Source organism: Oryzias latipes, chromosome 15 (assembly GCF_053564925.1).
Source record: "Oryzias latipes strain Hd-rR chromosome 15, Olatipes_Hd-rR_3.1".
Lineage (NCBI taxonomy): Eukaryota > Metazoa > Chordata > Actinopteri > Beloniformes > Adrianichthyidae > Oryzias > Oryzias latipes.
This window is the reverse complement of record NC_136251.1, coordinates 18,661,915-18,680,425: the sequence shown is the minus strand read 5'-3', so window position 1 is coordinate 18,680,425 and position 18,511 is coordinate 18,661,915. Positions and strand designations below refer to the sequence as shown.

The window sequence follows — 18,511 nt, the reverse complement described above, 5'->3', positions numbered from 1 at the left end:
TAAATCATGTGGAAGAAAATGTCAGCTTATTTATATATTTTCAACTATAAAAATACACAACAGCTTTTTTAGTCTGTCGCACTTAAAGTACATGAAACCACATAAACCTAAAAAACTATTTTAAATTTTTTCTCTTTTTCATATCTCATAAAAAAATGACACGTAAGCATGTTTTTAACTCTTTAAGTTCCATTTTTGTTTCTTAAGAGACTTTTTGCTCTTAACAAATGTACATTAATGGCAGAAAGTATCTGCATAGAAAATAGTAAATTACTCCTAAATATTTGAATCATATGCAGATATATTTGTTTTGATGCTGTCAATGGAATTTTTTTTATTTTAGCAGCTCTTGTCAGCTACCATCTTTTAGGTTAAATTAACATAAAAATAGAAAATGTTAAATGTTGTTTGCACTTTATGACAGAAATTATTTTCTTGACTGTTCCTGTTGGACCTCATATGGACTTTCATGGTTTTTTATGAAAGACCCACTCCAATCATCTCTTGATTTATCCCAGTGGTCTTTTGATTATGATTATGCTGTTTTTAACCAAAATTTAAAAAAAACTGTCATTTTATAGGAAATAGTGTCTGGAGAGTAGCAGGAGTTCATTAGAAATTCACCTCAGAGTTGTTGATGGGACTGTTGGCATGGAGTAAGTCTGACACACTTCCCATCATCCATCTGTTTACGCTTTCTGGATTACAGCCCCTTGAACCAACAACCTAACAATACTAGTGCAAAAAACATAAGGAGCAGCATTGGAGCTTTTTAGGTGTACAGTTTTGATCTAGAGTCCAGCTCAAAGAGGAAGACAAAGATGTACATGAATCTGTTTGTCTGCAAGTGGATGCTTCAGAAGGAAGCAGAGCAGAGAGCTTATAGCCTGCCCAGCATGTTTACTACATAACAAATACAAGCTTTTTCCAACAATACTTTTTCACCTGCTCCTTTTTTACAACAATTTGAATAAAGAAATACTCAGACATGCAATTTTAAGCTTAATTATCTATATAAATATGTCCGTCATTATAAGAATAATGCAACAAGAACATGCTTAAACACACTTTTTATTGGAGTGGGTCTTAAAACAAAACTGGTTAGCTTCTATCTAATGGATTAATTAAAAAGCTGTAAATGTCAAATATTTTAGTTCCTTCACACCAGAGGAAGGATTAATTGTATTGTTTGTGTTTGATTTCAACCTTTACCACGGTTATTAGCTTGAACTTTTACATGGCTGTTAGAACATTGTGATCTAATAATTATACAATGTTCCATTGAGGAAGCTGCTTTTCACAAACTCAGTGAAAGCATCCAACATTTCAATTCCAATAATTTAGAGGAGAAATGTTTCTGAATCCATTGTCCATTTGTTTTTCTTTCAAAGACACCTTCACCTTCAGTCACCTTCTTCCCATACCTCCATTTTAATTTTTAATTTCCCCTCAGGGGTCAATAAAATATTTTGGTATTTGAATTATAATAAAACGACAAAGTGAAATATGAAAGAGGAATATGTGCTGCACTGAGTAATCTTGAAGTTATAAACAAGAACTAAAGGACAAAAAAGGGGAAAAAAGTATTCCACCACTTTCACCTTTGACTTCCTGCTCTGCAACACATAAAGTGGCAGCAGGATAGTAAAAAACTGTGTTCTTTTAACAGGCTATTCAATCTCAGCGTCAATATTTGACTATAATGAAAAGACTCCAAATGAAAGCTACTCTTGCTTGTTTAATCTGAACAAAATCAGACGTTTCTTTCTCTAAAAAACATAAAGCTCATACTGTCAATTTCAATTTTTCAAAAACCAGGAATTGTGACTTTAATTATTTTCATTTTTGTTAGAATACAAAATAATAAAAACCCTGCCGGAACATTTAGAAGTGAAAGCTGATATGGAAATAAACAGTAGGAAGTGGAGAAATGCTATTTTTTTTTTTTTTTTGTCTTTCTTTGTCAACCTGCTCTTTCAAAGGCAGGAAGAGATTGAGCTGCTGCAGGGTTTGAAAGAAAGACCTGTTTGCAAGGTGCTGTTGCATGAGTCGACTGCACCTTGAGGGATTGCTGCTACACCTCTTTTAGCCTTACTAACACCCGCCTCTTACTCAAACACATGCTCTTACAGTCTTGTGTTACAGTGATTTTGTGTGTCAGGGGTCAGGATTTTTTTCCACTTGTTTAAATCATTCACCATAACTTTGAATGCTGGTTAAAAAAAAATTACAGTAAACTGTTTTATTTTTTTGGTTGAAATCTAGCAAAACATTTGTGTTTATGTAAGAGACTAGTATCCATTACTGAACTGAGGAAGCGTCCAGATACATTCCTCTTTATTAATTCCAACTAGCTCTCAGGCACTGGAGGTAAAAATATCTCTTTGTGTTGCATTCAGAGGCAACAATAGAGAAAACTGATGCGTAATTCTCTGAGGATGATTGAATATTTTTCTCTGTACTGCTGAAACATTTCACAAAATAATCAATATTAATCCTCATCTGCATAGTTCTGAGAACTTAATGAATATGTGTATCATTTGTCAACCTACCAGGGTTGTGATGGTAAATAAAAACAGGACAGTGTGTCCGCCCACTCGCTCTGCGGGTACATTGTGTAATTTTGATGATTGCAGTGATAAAGATGCTTGATGTATGACTACTGCTGCTTTTTGTGCTGTCAGTGCATCTCAAATGGCTCTTTGTCGAAGCGCGCCTTGAGCACAAGAACAGAAAAATGGTGAGAATGTCAAAAATAAATCATATTAGTGTGTGGAAAAGCAGCTCCAGTCCGCGGCGTAATGACAGAGCAGAGGGAGGGCTTCAATCGGCCAAAAAAGAAAGCTTTAAAAAATACAGGAATGGTTGTTGAGTTGAGAAAGCAGGCTGCACCAAATTTAAATCAACTTAACTAGCAGTTCTGGTGAGCAGACAAAAGGGAAAAAAAGATGATCACAAAGAACAATCTCAACCCTCATCCTGGAGGAGGAATCATCAAAACAATATCTCTCTGTGTCTCTGTGACCGTGCCAGGAGTGTGAGAGATGGTGATTTCACTTTGACTGATATGTGAGTGAACATTTTTATGATCTTTTTCCTTCAACTGGATTTCTAGAATTGGACAGTAGGAGGAAACTGAGAGAGAGAGAGATTTAGGAGACTGTAAAAGTGAAATACTAATGAGAGGTTATGAAAATCCAGTGGATATGTATATCCTGGGTAAAATAATATCTGTTCTGATTTATTGACGATTTACTTGGCAAATCTCACATTTAAAATTTGAGCCAGTAAGCTGTTGAAGTGTTAAACATTACATTCTGCATTTTGCTCTCTCTTTGCCTGGGGCTTGATTTGAATTTGGAAAGCTTCTGATCTGATTAATTTGTAACATGTGTCGTGAACCCACAAAAAACATTTTTGACCTCAGAAATGAGCTGAAGAAAGAAACATGTCAGCTCCGATGTGTTTTTCCCAAAGAATTGCCATCCGAAACTGCGGTCCGACAAGTGCAAATCTCGAGCCCTAACTCTTGAAATCTTTCCAACCTCATGGCTGTTTGATGTTTAGTGAAGAAACGCCGTCGCCTGTCACTGCTAACTGAGACATCAATCATTGCTCCTTTTTTTTTTTTTTTTTAATCTGATCTTCACTGTTCTGCTTTGAAGCTCATCTTGTCACTTTATTGTGGAGCTAAAATATTCAACTAAAATGTAATATCACTTCACTGATCACACATTAAACGCTCCATTGCTCAGCAGATTAAAGTTTGCTACTCAGGCGCTGGATGACAGCGTGTTATGATTTTCACATGATGGATTTGTTACTCTATATAAGGGGGCAGGAACCTTTAACACTAAAGGAGCCGTTTGATCCAGCTTCCTATTGACCAAACCCAGTGAGAGACGAAGTCTCACTTAACCTTTTAGAAAAATACACTACAAAGCCAATAATAAGATATTCATTAAGCTTTTAAATATTTACAATAATTGAACTATAAAAATGTTACATTTTTTCCATGAATAAAAACTTTAACTTCTTGACTTTGACAGCTGCGCATACAAGTTCCTTTTAAAATAAAGTACACCCTGTGTCAAATCAAATCTTCCTGCTGCTTACTTGTATTAAAAAAACAAGAAAACCAAGTCAAATATGGCCTTTTTAATCTTTATAACAACAACTAGGTGCTATTGTGGTGCATAGATTAGAATGTGTGCTCATCCGAAACAGCTAATTTAACATGTATTCCAGTTGTTAGTATTTTTTATAGCCAAAGAGCCAGAGTGGAAGAGAAAAAGAGCCAGATGTGGCTCCAGGGCCTCAGGTTGCAGACCCCTGCTCTACATCAACCACTTTTTTAATTTTAATTTTAAAAAATGATATTGTTATAAAAAATTGTTTCTAATTTTAGTGGTAACTAATTACCAGGAATTTCTTTGTCTGCACTGTTGCTTTATGACTCACCTTAAATTTCCAAACTTGAAACCCAGTATGAATGACCTTCTGTGAGGATGTGTGTGTGTGTGTGTGGGTGTGTGTGTTGTCGTTAGTAGAGTTTCATTTACAAATCTTTCCCTGGGGAAGGATTCCTCCTAACTTGCACCCCTCAGTTTTTATCCTGAGGGGGTGGTCTTTGCGGGATGTTTTACAGATGACTTCAAGTTGTGTTTGGTTAAATACCTGTTATTCATTCTATTATTATTTTTAACCCTGTGATTCATCTGGGAGTTTTGTGAAACTGACTCTCTTAAAGACTGATTAAAGCAGATCTGGATTGTGACTTCACTTTTCATTCTGTTGAAGTCCTGAAGAAGGTGCTGCGGTGTTTGCTCTAAAGATCTGGTTTGTTTTATCAGCAGGAAGTTATGTCGCTGTGTTTTTGTTTCGTCTGCTGCTGCTCTTTCAGCGTGTGTTTTTCTTTTTTCTTCTTACTGGATAACCTCATTCAAACTGTTTTCTTTTGTTTATAAAATGAGAAGTATTTTAATTCAGTGTCTGCTGTAGTGTCCTGACGGGCATCAAGCTGTTACATGTTACATGAATGTTTTCTTTCCTTGTGAGCTATGATCCTAATTGCTGAGTAGGTGTAAGTTCTTTGGGGGGGATTTGCCACCAATTGAGATCGTAAAATATGTCAAAACACGTTTTCCATCTGTCACTGCCTGTCCTAGTCATGCTTCAGTCATCTTCTTTCACCTCTTTGAACTTGGGGCTCTTTATGTTGAAAGGAAGTTGATGTTAAACTAGAATTAGGAGTTTGAGTGGAGGCATAAGTGGGAGGTTGGTTTCATGTTAGTGCAGAGGGGACATTCTTCTTTAGGCTGTCAGTTTGGATAAATGTTGCTTCATATCTGTGATTTTATCTGGAAAGACCTTTAACATAAATGTACCTCAAGTATTGTAAAAGGGAGTGTTTCTCGGTAGCTGCTGCAGGCTTTAGTGGAAATTTTGATAAGTGAAGATTGGTTAATCAGTACTGCCTCATAAGACTTGCTGAGAATTTTAATAAATGGGAATCAGTGACTAAACAGGCATTATGCTGTTTAAAATGTAACTGTGATTCGGTGTGTTGTGATCTGTGGAACAAAAAATAAAATAAAGGTCAAGCATGGGGGCTGACCTTCACAGCAAACATTGGATACAAATATGAAAGGAAGGAAAATAATGGGGACATAATGTCAAACAAAAAACTCACTTTCCAATAAAATTACAATGAAACAACAATCCATTTTTTAACAGACATTAAAGCACACAAACAAAGCAAGCAATTAAAATGAAAGATGCCTTTCGAGACTCAAGGATTAGGTGTGAACATTAAAGTATGTGTTAGTGAGAACAAAAGTCAACAAAATGGTGGCCAAATATTTGTCAAATGAAACCATGTTAGAACCCAAATAGCAGCTGAAAACAAAAGGCATAAACAAAGAATGCCGAACATGTCTGCGAACAAACTCCTGCAGGTTTAGTTTGTGTGTTGACAGTGTAATCACATTATTGCACACCTACTAAAATACACTCAATAACACATAAACAGGCCCATAAATGGCCAACTTAGCAGTTTGACCTTAGTTGTATGTAACAGCAACAGCAGGTGATTGAAATCGAGGCTGCAAAGACAGCTCCTCTTGTTTTAAAACAAAGCTGTGAGGAGTTTTGTCCCAAAAACACTGCAGGGGAGCAGCAGCACTCTGAACCAGACTCATGTCAGTGTTGTGTCAGCAAAGCCTTAAATGATGTCAGGCTTTCCTATTGATGGACATGATAGTAATGACTTCTTTAATGGTTAAAGCATGAAGATTTAATCCTCAACTTGCTTGCCTTTTCACTTCAAAAGGGTTAAAGTCTCACTCCGATCCTCTTTTGGTCTATTTTAAAAGTGTTCCTATGGTCTTTAAATTATAATTATGACATTTTTAGCCAAAACAGAAAAATATGTGTTGTTTTCTAGGGCGTTTTTTTGCACAGCAGCAGTAGTTTATTAGAAATTTGCCTCTGAAATGTGCCAATTTAAGAGCAGGGAGCTTATGGCTTGCTGTAGTAGCTTCAAAACTGCATATTTTCATCTGCTCTAGATTTACGATTTTTTAAAAAAATACTCAGAAATGCAATTTAAGTTTAATTTTGTTTAAATATGTCCTCCACCATCAGAAAAATTATACAAGAATGTGTTAAAAACACCAAAAACATGATTTTCATCAGAGTGGGTTTTTAAAAATTTGATAAAGCTACTATCAGAGGCAGAAGTGGAAAGCAGCTCATCTGGGCAAAATTACCAACTGGTGTGATCACATTTCAATGTTGTACACTTGAGAATCTTTTCTTAGACTTTCAATAAAGGCTTGAAGAATGCACGCACCAGCATTAGTGTAAACAGGAAGTAAAATGACATTTCACTGCCTACTTGGCTGCTTATTTTCCAATTTGTTGCAAATTTCTTTACATTTTACAAAAGTAAAATTCTGTCAGGAAGCCTTCGGGGAAAAACATATATATTCCGAGAAAGCTTTAAATGCTTTAAATAAAATCAAATGTAAAAAGTAATGCGCTTACTAGCTTGACACACAGCAAGCTAAGAGGTCTGAGCTTTGGCACTTTTAGAGTAACTAAAATAGAAAGTAAAAAGGATTCCCGCACTCCCTCCTAGCTTGCACAACTGAAAATTCATTGCAACATTTCAGCACTCGAGCTTTCGTCAGGCAAACTAAAATACAAAGAATGGTCTGTTTGTTTAGTAAGGATCCTTAACAAAGAAAGCTTTACTGCTTCCTTTCTTTTTTTACCTCCTGTGAGATGAACGGCACCATCTTCTTGAAAGAAAGCAGAGATTACCACAATACCTTCTAGTCTAAACGTTCAAAGCCATTTAAAAGTAGGTGGTAGGTGAATCGGAGGACTTTTTTCTAATCCTCATAATTAATTTTAGCCCTAACCATTCTGATAAATACCTGCATTTATGGAATTGTCTTTAATTTTATAGCATGAATCAAACAACATGCTGAAAATGTACTGGGAGGAACATACCATAGTTCTTGTCATCCATCTGTGCAGCATCTGTTTAACAACACACCCATTTAAGCTCTGTTGAATTTGTCACACAGCTGTTTTATATTATAAATTATAATGAAAATGTATTTAAAAGAAAAATTATAATATTATAAATGGAATTCAGCCACGAGAATTGTCTAATTGTACTTCACCTACAGAGTTTGACACAAATTATTTCTCTGTGTATCCTTGGAACCTTTTTGTAAAGAATGCAGGAAAAATAATAAAAAAAAATTCCCAAGGAAGTCCAAATATGGTGCTTTCTTTGATCATAAATAAAATATGTTACATAACAATTAGGACCTAATAAAATAGTAAAAAAAACATTGTGGATAATTGGATTTTTGAGAGGATTACATAAGTATTAGTCAATTAAAAAAAAAAGAATCTATTAAACATATTTTCTGTTATAGGCATGAATTAGCTGCAAAACATTAAGGTATCCTCATCAAAAACCCATCATCTGCACAGAATTCAACATCAATCTGTCTCCCACTTGTGTTTTTTAAAATCTATTCTATGCCAGTAAACTGATTTTCTGACCAATCTAATTAGCCAGCCTTTGATCTTTATTGCTAGTGTGACTAAAAATACAAAACCGCAGCGCACATCCTATTCTAAGTTGTGACTGATTATTTCAGTCGTGAGTGTTATTGTGCCAAAAGTGCCAAATGAAGGGATGAGTTGGCTGCTAATCTGCTTAAGTACATCAAAGTATTTTTAGATCCCTGAGCTTTTTGTTGCACGTCGAGTGTTTGTTTGCATTAAACTAGATTTTTTATTTTTTTTATTTTTTTTACTGTTGATTAAATGAACACATTCATAGGTTTTTTTCATAATGCAAAACATCTCTGAGCTCAACTGTGGTTAGGGTTGTTTGTTTTTGTCTCTCTTTAAAGGCAGTCTGTCAGTCAGTCTACTTTGTCGGTTCCCTGTGGTTCCAGAGCACAAAACCATGAGAACCCTTTCTAAGCTTTACCTAATGAGTTTTTCCATTATGCTTGACATCAGTGGAATAGCATTATCTCTGTGTTTAATTGAATCTGAGAGGGTGAAATTATTAAACAGAGCTTTGTTTTATAGCTAATAAGAGCTGAGCGCATTTGGCATCATACAGAGACCAAGTTGTCATCTCGGCTGAAGTTGTCTTGACTTCCATGGTCCGTGGCTCTTTGACAATTCATGATGGATTCTCGCCCTAGGGAACACTCAAACCTGTGTATGTGTGTGTTTGCGTATGAATTGCCTCACCTCCCTCTAGTAAGCTGCTTTACATCATTGTGTCAACAGAAAAATGTTGTAGGCTTTTCTTTTTGTTTGTCAGTCCATGTGCACATGTGTGCCTATAAATGCGTTTTTGAGTGATGTCTTTTAGTCAGGTTACCATCCCACATAAGCAGAAAGTATCAGAAATGAATATGGAAGCTTGGTCAGCATCCGCTTTTGGTTTGCAAAGGGAAGTACAGTATCATACATGCTTAAATAACCTATTTTTCTGGTACACTGACAGATGCACTTAATGCCCACAGAGAGGTAAAAATATCCCATCTCCCAGGGTGCTGCAAAATCATTGTCTTGTGATGCACGCTTTGTTTTCCCGCAGACTATAAATGTCCATGTTTCTATTCTAGAAAATCAATCCGCAAAGTTGCTCCATGTTAGATTTTCTCATTCTAAAGCAGGTGACTCCTCCCTTATGCAACACCATTATATTTTTTGTTGCATGGAGGTTGTCTTCACTTGACCTTCTGTGCCTGTTTGTCTGCAAAAACACATAAATGCATAATACATTTGATGTAATTCAATCTTATTTATAACCTGGCTGCAGTGTTTTAGCGTGTTAAGCAGCTCTCAGTCACTGAATCGATTATTTCCTTTTTGTTTTTTTAGAGCTTTGTTTTGCTGCAGTTGCAGCATTTTTGTACACAGCAGCATTTGACCTGATGAAAAATGTAAACAGACAGTTGTTACATAAGAGAGTGTAGGGTATCGCAGAGGGCTTGATTGGACTAAAAAGAGACCCATTCTCTGAGCATGGACCTTACTCAGCAAAAAAACTGGAAAGAATTCAATATTTGTTTAATTGCAAGGCCAGCATATGCTTTTAATATCTGGTTTATGGTCATCAGTTGGTTCTTTTAAGAGTTTATCGGATTTTCTCTGTGTTTGTTTACCAAGGCTAAATTATGGCTACAGGATGAGATTATAAATATTGTGAACTGAGTTTATGTGTCGCTCACAAATGACCGTAATAGCTAACTCACAGGATATTTAGGTTTTCTCCAACTTAATGAGTGTTTGCCAAAAAAAAAGAAAGCAGAGCGAGCTGCTAAATGAGAAAAGAGAGAAGGGACACGCCCAATGCTTTCGAAGTAAAGATTACTGTGTTGAAAACTTGTTTTTTTTTCTGTGTCAAAGGGAAGACAAATGCACAGCAAATGCCCTTGGAATTTTCCTTGAGCTGTTTTTCCACCGTGTGGTGAAAATAACAACACACACCGATAGGGTGATGGGTTGTGAGCACTTCTCCCTTTTAATGAGGTTTGATTTTATTCAGCTCCAGTGTTATTGTAACACTTCCTTGATGGTATTTGATCTGACAAAAATAATCATTCGAATTCTTTTGGCAAAAAAGCAACCTTGGATGGAATTTAATTGTCATTGCGGATGGAAAGAAGAAGTGTTGACACTGATAAATGTGTGACTGAAGTTAGATTATTTGAAGTTTCTTTGGTTTTTCTTCCCTCTTCTCTTTCTCTCTTTTGTGCTTATCTCTGTTTGTGTTGCTGCAGTCAGGCTAGGCAGTCTGCCAAGAAGTTACATTACAATCGTGGATTGACATAAACGTGGGCGTACAAAGGACTTGGTGGGTTTAAATACTTTATTGTGTGTGTAATATGAACTGAGCAATTATATCTGCCAGCCTTTCAAACAAAGAGCTCCTATCAGGCAGGTTCATGTGTTTTTAATTAACTGCATTGAGCTTTAAGACATAGGCAGACCAACCAGAGGAAAACTGAAAATAGAGACATGATGATCTTTTTTTTTTTTCTTTTTGAACCGCTGGAGTTCAGTTTAATGTTTTATGGTGAGAGGAGGAGATGGAAGCAAAGTACAGCTTGTTCCTGTTGTACGTGTTACTTAAAGAAACACATACAGGCTTCTGTTTTTTTTTCTTTCATTTGTCAAAAATATTTCTGCCTGCAGAAACTGTGTGAAATTTCTCTCTTTTTTTTTTTTTTTCTTTGTGGGTTCGTTGGTTAACCAGCATCTGTAATTTGCAATATTTTGCCAACTGCCTAACTGTTTTGACTGTTTCTCATCAGCAGCGTTAAAAATACATCCGTCAAAATTTAAATGTAGTTACACTTTTAGGCTCAGAGCAAACTTTAGGATCATGTTTACTAGCACACTGGAGCAATTTGGCAACCTGCTACACTATTCAGCACAATGTAGCTCTGATCCAGCTTAGAAATAATTAGCTACAGGCTAGCAGGCCTTTGAAATTCCTTTCCCAAGTTGTAAACGGTCCTGTCACAGCCTCTGTTCTCAGCAGCTGAAAGTCAACAGTTTCTGGCAGGAAATCCACTTTGGCCTTCAATGTTTAGGTATTTTATTCTCACTGTAAATCGTATGGTAATATGTTTAGGTGAGAGGATCAGATCTCGTCCACAAAGAGGGATGAATCACTCAGTGCCGCCTGATTTGACAGTTATCACACTGTTTCCTCTCCCTTAGCTCCCAATCTTAAGGGGCGACCTCGGAAGAAGAAGCTGTCCCTCTCGCAGAGGAGGGAGTCCCAGGGTCAGGCTCAGGGTCAGGGCTCGTCAGGGTCGACCCAGAGTTCAGCAGCTGTTGGAGCGCAGGAGCCGCTCAGCCCAGAGAGCAAAACTACAACCAAGGTGAGGTTAGAGGAGTTTTGGAAGAAATACACAGCACAAATCAAAAAATGAAGTTAACTATCAAAACATTTGCCTTTGAAAGAGAGCAATTCAACCGCAGCAGATTTTTAGGCAGCTGTAAAATGTGATTTAAAGATGGGTGTTTGTGTGAAAGCTTGATTTTAAAGGTGTTACTTTTGCTATCTGTTTCATTATTGCTTCACTTGCAGAATGAGGCCAATGCATTTCAGTTATACAATCCACTCACTGTGGCAGTACAGTGGAACAGTCCATGCATGAATTTAAACGTGACTTTGAAGGACATGGATTACATAATGACATGACATAATCTGGAAAAGGTGCACTTGTGAGAACCCAGGGAGCAATTAAGAATATTCCAAATGTTTAATTTTTTCTTTTTTTTTTAGTAAAATAAGCTCATAAATATATGTTATGATGTTTTATTTTCATCTTATACATTGATTCAATGATTTATTAAAACTGATAGCATTGGGGATGGAGCAGCACTTATGTGTCCATGTTCTCCTTCTCCAACACAGCTTTTAAAGAGTACAACACGATCCCACAGAAGGACAAGATGTTTATCTCTTTTTTGTAGAACCTCACTAAATTATAAATAATAGAATATGAAGGAGTCATCTGTGTCTCAAAACAAATTAAAAGAAAACCACAGTAGTTTGTGGAAGAAACGAGTGTTTTATTTACAGCCGCAATAACCTCAGTTTTTTTGTGTCTGTTATTCTTTCAGTTTTCTTGCATTGTTAATGAAATTCAAGTAGGATAAATATCTCTCCTAAAAGCTGCCATCTCTGTGACCTTGCACAGTTAAATTAATATTAGCGATTCTCTCCCAGAGCGTAAGTCAAACTTGTCTGTCTCTAATCTGTGATGACAAGAAGAGCAGTTCCATTCATAATCAATGAGAGGCTTCCTCTGGGGCCACGAAAAAACACTGTTTGTTTTGCTCTTAAAGGTAAACCCATCTAATGCAAACTGTCTGACCTCGTTTACGTTTCAGCTCTCCTTTAAAAATGTTCCTGCTGATTCCATATGCTGTGCCTTTGCAGGTCAAACCCAACTGTAAAGCGGTACTCAACGGAAAAATCACCACACCAGCCAGGCAAAGGGCCACTGGCCTCAACAAAAAATCCTTAATTGAGGAAAAGGAGAGGGCAAAAGAGAAGGAGGAGAGAAGCGACAGAAAGGAGGAGAAGAAAGAGGAGGAAGCATCAGAGGAGAACCGGGCAGAGGAGCAGGCTTTCTTAGTATCGCTGTACAAGTACATGAAAGACAGAGACACGCCCATAGAGAGGATCCCCTTCCTCGGCTTCAAGCAGAGTGAGTAGTGCAACTTACTTTCCTATTCCCTCACTGTTTAAACAAAGGAGCACTCTTGTAGATGCAGTAGTAAAGTTTGTGTGGGTAGATTTTACGAGCGTTATTTTGGAAATTTAGGTCACAACATTGCCGTTGGGGAAGGTTAACACACTGAGAGGGGATAAGAAACAAAAAAAAAAAGCCTCAATACAGAGTGAAAGAAAATAAACCTGTAGGAAATCACATAATACACAAATAAAGAAGCTAAAAATATTTTCATGCTAAATTAGCTTTGAAGAAGAAAAAAAGACTCCAAATTACAGTTTAGACTGAAACTGTTCAAGATGGTAAACAAGCAGGGAAAAACCCTGTGTGGGATTTAATCAGCACCTTTAACCACATGTTAACTATACTGCCCCCGTGTTGTGATCAAATGAGAAGCAAGTACCTGCTTTGTCATAACATTACAAAGCATGAGCGCTTCAGGGGGAGACTAAAGCAAGCAATATGCCAAAAGTCAAATGTATCTATATATATTCTAAAAAGCATTGTATAAAGAATGTTTGCGTATGAATAAATAATAATAAAATAGGCTAAATAGTTCAGGTTGAGAAAAACTGCTTCCAGCAGCCTGTAAAAGATTTGGGAGGCTTCAGTCAAAACATATTTTATTTGGCTTTCATATAAAGAGAGGATGACTTCTCACACTTGTCAGAGGGCTTTTGCTTTGAAGGCCAAGATGATCCTTTAACAGTGTTAAAAGAACATCAGATGTATGGGAAACACGTCTGCCTGAGATGAAAGATGTCTAATATAGGTCAGAAGCTTAGCTTGCACTCAAAATGCACAGGGCAGAAAGAAAAAAAAAACACGCACTCTGTTCTCCTAAAAAGTGCATTTGTTTAGGTCGTTTGATCTTGAGGCAAGACACCTGAGAAAGTCGACTCTAGCTGTGTGTGTGTTTTTTAAAATAAATGTGCAGTTTGTTCACGGAAGGAACTGGCATTTACTGTCACAAGCCAAAAAGGATTGAGCTATTGAGATCAGAGAGCAGCACGTCAACTCCAGCTAATGAACTGGAGGGAGGAAGATGTGTTCTTGAATGTACCAGTGACAGTTTATAGCATGGTAAAACTCATTACTCTAAACTATTACATGCAGGTAAAGCTGTGGTCGCCTTGACTCTGCTAACCTCACCGCAGTATTTTGACAGTCCTGTCATCTTGGGTGCCAACACGTTGTAGCTTAAATAGGTCGTCGTGTTTGTGGGAGACAAGAGCGGGAGGAAAGGAGGAGGGAAAGAGAGGACCAGAATTAAATACCCAATAGGCTTTACTTTTAGTTGGCATTTCTCTGTTTGAGCTCAGAATAAAGTCGAGGTCCACGCGCCAACTGTTTTACATACAGTGCATGCTTTGAATCCATAAACCAGCCACATCATAAGCAGGGCCCTCATTAAATAGTGAAATCATGCTGTTTAAACTTCGTCCTTGGCAGCGAGAATACATCAACACATATAAAAAGCAGTAAAAAAGGAAAACACATCATAATTAATACAAACCCTTAGATGTAATCAGCCGCCGTTTTCATATTCGTTCCTTTAGGCTCAGCACAAATGCGCAGGGGATCAAAGAACTCACTTTTCTGCAATGGAAATGTGAAAATGTGTTATTTTAGTTGCATTTCTGTATTAATTTTCTTTCATCAAGTACTTTGGAGCTTGACAAAGCAACAGATGGTTGAATGATTTACCAGATTTACTCTGGCTTTGTTGGCTCGGCCGGTAAAATATCAGTTTGCCTTGACTTTAATTAATCCGAATGTGGACCTCGTTTGTAGATCCGTGTTTCTGTGCATCCCAGCAGCATGACTCATCACCGTTTAGTCAGTCTGCTTTTAAATCTAATTGCTCATTACATTGCAAAACCTGTAATATTAATGTTGCTGGCCCAACACAGTGCCTGCTTGTTTTTCCTGCAACATTCTAGTCCTGAATTTCTATTTCTCCCAAGGATCTGAATGCATTAAACATGTAGAGCAGAGATGCTAATTTGACAACAGTATGCTTAAAAAAACAAAACAAAGGGAATCATTTGATGGTATTTTGCAGGCTGAAGGCATCCTTTTTTTCTGGTTCTTGGAAACCAAAGTAAACAATCATTGTGTTAGAAGCACACAAAAGAAGAAAATGCAGCTTTTTGTCCTCGCAGAATGTTAAATAGATAAAAGTTATTAATTCATAAGACTTTCTTAAGTCTGTGTTGGAGCCAACAGAGTAGCAAATATTCATATTCCAGCAACCCGATCTACATTTATTCCATTTTAAAGAATCACTTAAGTATTTATGAGAACAAAAATGAGCGAAAAGAACTCAATGTAATAGTCTGCCTCAGTCACAGATGATAAACAACGGTAACAGTTGTTTATTCTTGTTACTCACTGTCCTATTTTTGTGCATCTTATTTGTCATTGAGTTAACTGAACAGCTGCTGCATCTGATGCTGTGTGGGTGCAGAAAAGGTGTTAAACAAAATGCGTTTGTGAACTAAGGGGGAAGAAAGGAATGAAATACTAGCGGTCGCGTTGTTTATTCTGAAAGCTCTCCTAAATTATTTGATAAGTGTGCGCACTTGTGGCAATTCCCGCGTCGCTCATTGCTCGGACATCAGCGGGTGATTGCAAACATCAGTTCCAATTTGTCCTCTTCTCGTAGCCCTGTTGTCTAATTGCCATGCCATCGGTGTGTCACTGAGGCTGCATTGTGTTGCTGTTTTTGTCATCCTTATCTCAGTGATAATTGCTCCTGCCAAACAGAGAGGAATTAAGAAAAGAAATTACTAATGACAAGACATCTAAGAAAAGGCATGTTCTCTCATTTCCTTTATGTGTTCTGTCCCCTCCCAAACCCGTGTGCGATTGTGGTAATTACAGTCGATGCATAACAAGCCAGTTAAATAGACCATCTTTGTGTTTCCACAGTCAGAAAGCACATTGTGCCTGCGTGCTCAGTTCAAACAGAAAACCTACCCAGCTCCCTTTGTTATTCCACCCGTGCATTGACAACGGTCGCAGAGAGGAGGGAAAGGAAAAAAATCAATGCTGTCAAATGCGGAGATAGGAAAATGTCATTTTGACAAATGCAAGGCTTTGTGTACGCACAGATTGAATTTTGATGGATTTCTCCCCAGGCGAGGCCCCCTTTTCTTATTTATAGGCTTTCATATAAAAATGTTAAACAATGATGTTACAGGAAGCAAATACAAATGTCATTGGCACACAGACTCCTCCAATGAACTTCTAGCTTCTTTGTTTTGTGGGAAATATTTTGTATTGGAGCAATTTGAAGCCTCTCTGCAAGCTTAAATGGCTATTTTTAGAAAAAGGAAAAAAACAACGTCACATAGGACTTGTATTTTTATCTGGCCTGTCACGGGTATTTGCATGAGAAAATCAATGCAAATGAATTTGCATTAGTTCAAACAGAAGTTTGAGTACTTTTCCAAGCGATTGATGCTTATAATGGTTTTCATTCATACCTGCAGGCTGCAACAGAGGGTTCACAAATGCAGCATTTTATCACACTGTGGTGTTTATACAGTTACTCTGTATTCATTTGCATCATTTGATCTGACATCCTGCATTGTATTGTGTGAGGATGATGAAAATCTGTCATTTTGCCAGCATTAGAGTATCTTTCAGTCTGTGTGATAGTATAGCAGGCACAAATTATGCCTGATTGCTACATAATCGCTGGTAACGTTTAACCTTTGATGGTGTATTATTCTTACATTCTGTAATTGACTTGTTGCCTTGACTGAAAGATCAAAATATTCTTCTTGTCTCTTGTGAAATGACTCTATATGATGTAACTTGTATCAGCTCAGGTTCTTTCCCAGAGTTCCTAACTGCCTTGTTTGTTTTCTGTCTCCAATAGTCAACCTTTGGACTATGTTTCAAGCTGCTCAGAAACTCGGAGGATATGAGCTGGTAAGTATTCACATATGTGGCAATATATCCTCGTTTCTTTGCTGCCGTCCCTCCCCTCTCCTCTTCTCCTCTGTTTCAGACTCTCTCTTTCACTCCTCTGGATATCCACTCCTTTCTGTACCTGTCTCCTTCTTTCCCTCCAAGTTTTTTTTCTGCCCTTCTTTAGCCCCTAGAGGTCATTCTGGATTTTCCCAAGAAGAGCCTATTGCTTGCAGCCACTTTGGGCAGAATTGGTGCTGTTTGTTTCTAAAGCTCCTTTGATGTGTAAAACACATGTTCCCGTGTCCTGTACTGCGCAGAAGGAAATTGGATAAATTGCTCGACCCCCCCCCCCCCACACACACACACACACACACACACATTGGAGATGTCGTGAAATGCATTCATATATATGTATATTCTCCCACTGTTTACAGTATACTGGGCAATACGCACAGACAGCCAAAATGAGTCAGAAATAAGAGCGTATAAGGCATTTACCTTGGCAGCCATACCTGCCGTTTTTTTGTTTATTATTCATATGTGCACATTTCCAAAGCTCAGCCCTTGTTTGATGTGAAGTCATCAGCAGTGTTGCTCATGCTTGTGTCTTTATAATATAGCAAAAGTCAGCACACAGTTAGGTGAGGCTTGAATGCTTTTAAAGACCCACTCCAATAAAAATTGTGTTTTTATGGCATTCTTGGCACTCAGCGGAAAATTTCTGATCAACTTGTGCCACTCTGCAGAAACTATGACCTAGAAAACGACGCAGGTTTTTGGATTTTGGCTAAAATGACATAATCATAACTAGAAAGCACAGCGGAGGCTTTTATAATAGATCATAAATGATTGGAGTGGGACTTCAGGCTCAGTGGCTGATCTCACATTTCATGTTGAGGTTTTTGTTGGTTTAGTGGATCTTTGTGTTTTGTGTAAGGACTCATCTGTTATTCCCATCTGTTTTGTAATAAGGAGTTATAGCTGGAATAACTGTCTGCATGTGAGCTTATTATGTTGGAGAATTGGGTGTTGAGTATTCAATAACTGGAACACCGCGACTCAGTGACTCCCTGAGAACTTTAAATGATCTCAACCAATTGGGTTTCTTCCCCCCAACCGTCCAGTTTTATGGTCTGTTTGTCTTTTTCTCTTTGTCTTATCCCTGTGTCTTCTTGCCTGTTTCTTTAGATCACGGTTCGCAGGCAATGGAAACATGTATATGATGAACTGGGCGGGAACCCCAGCAGCACAAGTGCTGCCACATGTACACGGAGACACTACGAGAGGTGAGCTACTTTTTCTTGCTGCCAAACACTAAGGTAGCTTTCTACCATTCTGAATGATACAGCATCTAAAATAATGCCTCATTTAAAGCAGCAAAACATATAATGATCTTGTAAGCAAGAGCACTGCTCTGACAAAAATGCATTGAACAACACACTACTACTGAATGTTATGACTGGTTATCACTGCAAAACTACTCAGTCAGGTTGATTCCAGTTTGAAATTAAACTGGCATTAAACCGGTCTTTTTTAAATATTGATTTATTTTTTCAATTGCCTATCCAAGAATAGTTTTGTTGGGTTAATAGGTTTAAGTCCCAATCCAAACATTTACTGTAACTGTGTTTCCAGTGGTCTTTACAGTATGATTATGCAGTTTTTAGCCTAAATGAAAAGCTAGTGTCATTATTGAAGATACACTTTCATAGTTGTTTGAAAATTGCCTTTGAGTTGTGAGCGGGAAGGGTAGCGTGGAAGTAACCCTCTGCTGATATCCC

At 37.5% G+C, this 18,511-nt stretch overlaps 1 protein-coding gene across 2 annotated transcripts in view; it reads left to right on the top strand.

Moving 5' to 3' along the window:
• arid5b (AT-rich interaction domain 5B) overlaps nt 1–18,511 on the top strand; it is an 81,123-nt gene that overhangs the window by 48,874 nt on the left and 13,738 nt on the right. For both annotated transcript variants that reach the window (XM_078931892.1, XM_011484322.4), the window contains exons 6-9: nt 11,281–11,444; nt 12,512–12,782; nt 16,696–16,748; nt 17,919–18,016. In XM_078931892.1, coding sequence (XP_078788018.1) covers nt 11,281–11,444; nt 12,512–12,782; nt 16,696–16,748; nt 17,919–18,016 — 586 coding nt within the window. The remainder of the gene's footprint in view (nt 1–11,280; nt 11,445–12,511; nt 12,783–16,695; nt 16,749–17,918; nt 18,017–18,511) is intronic.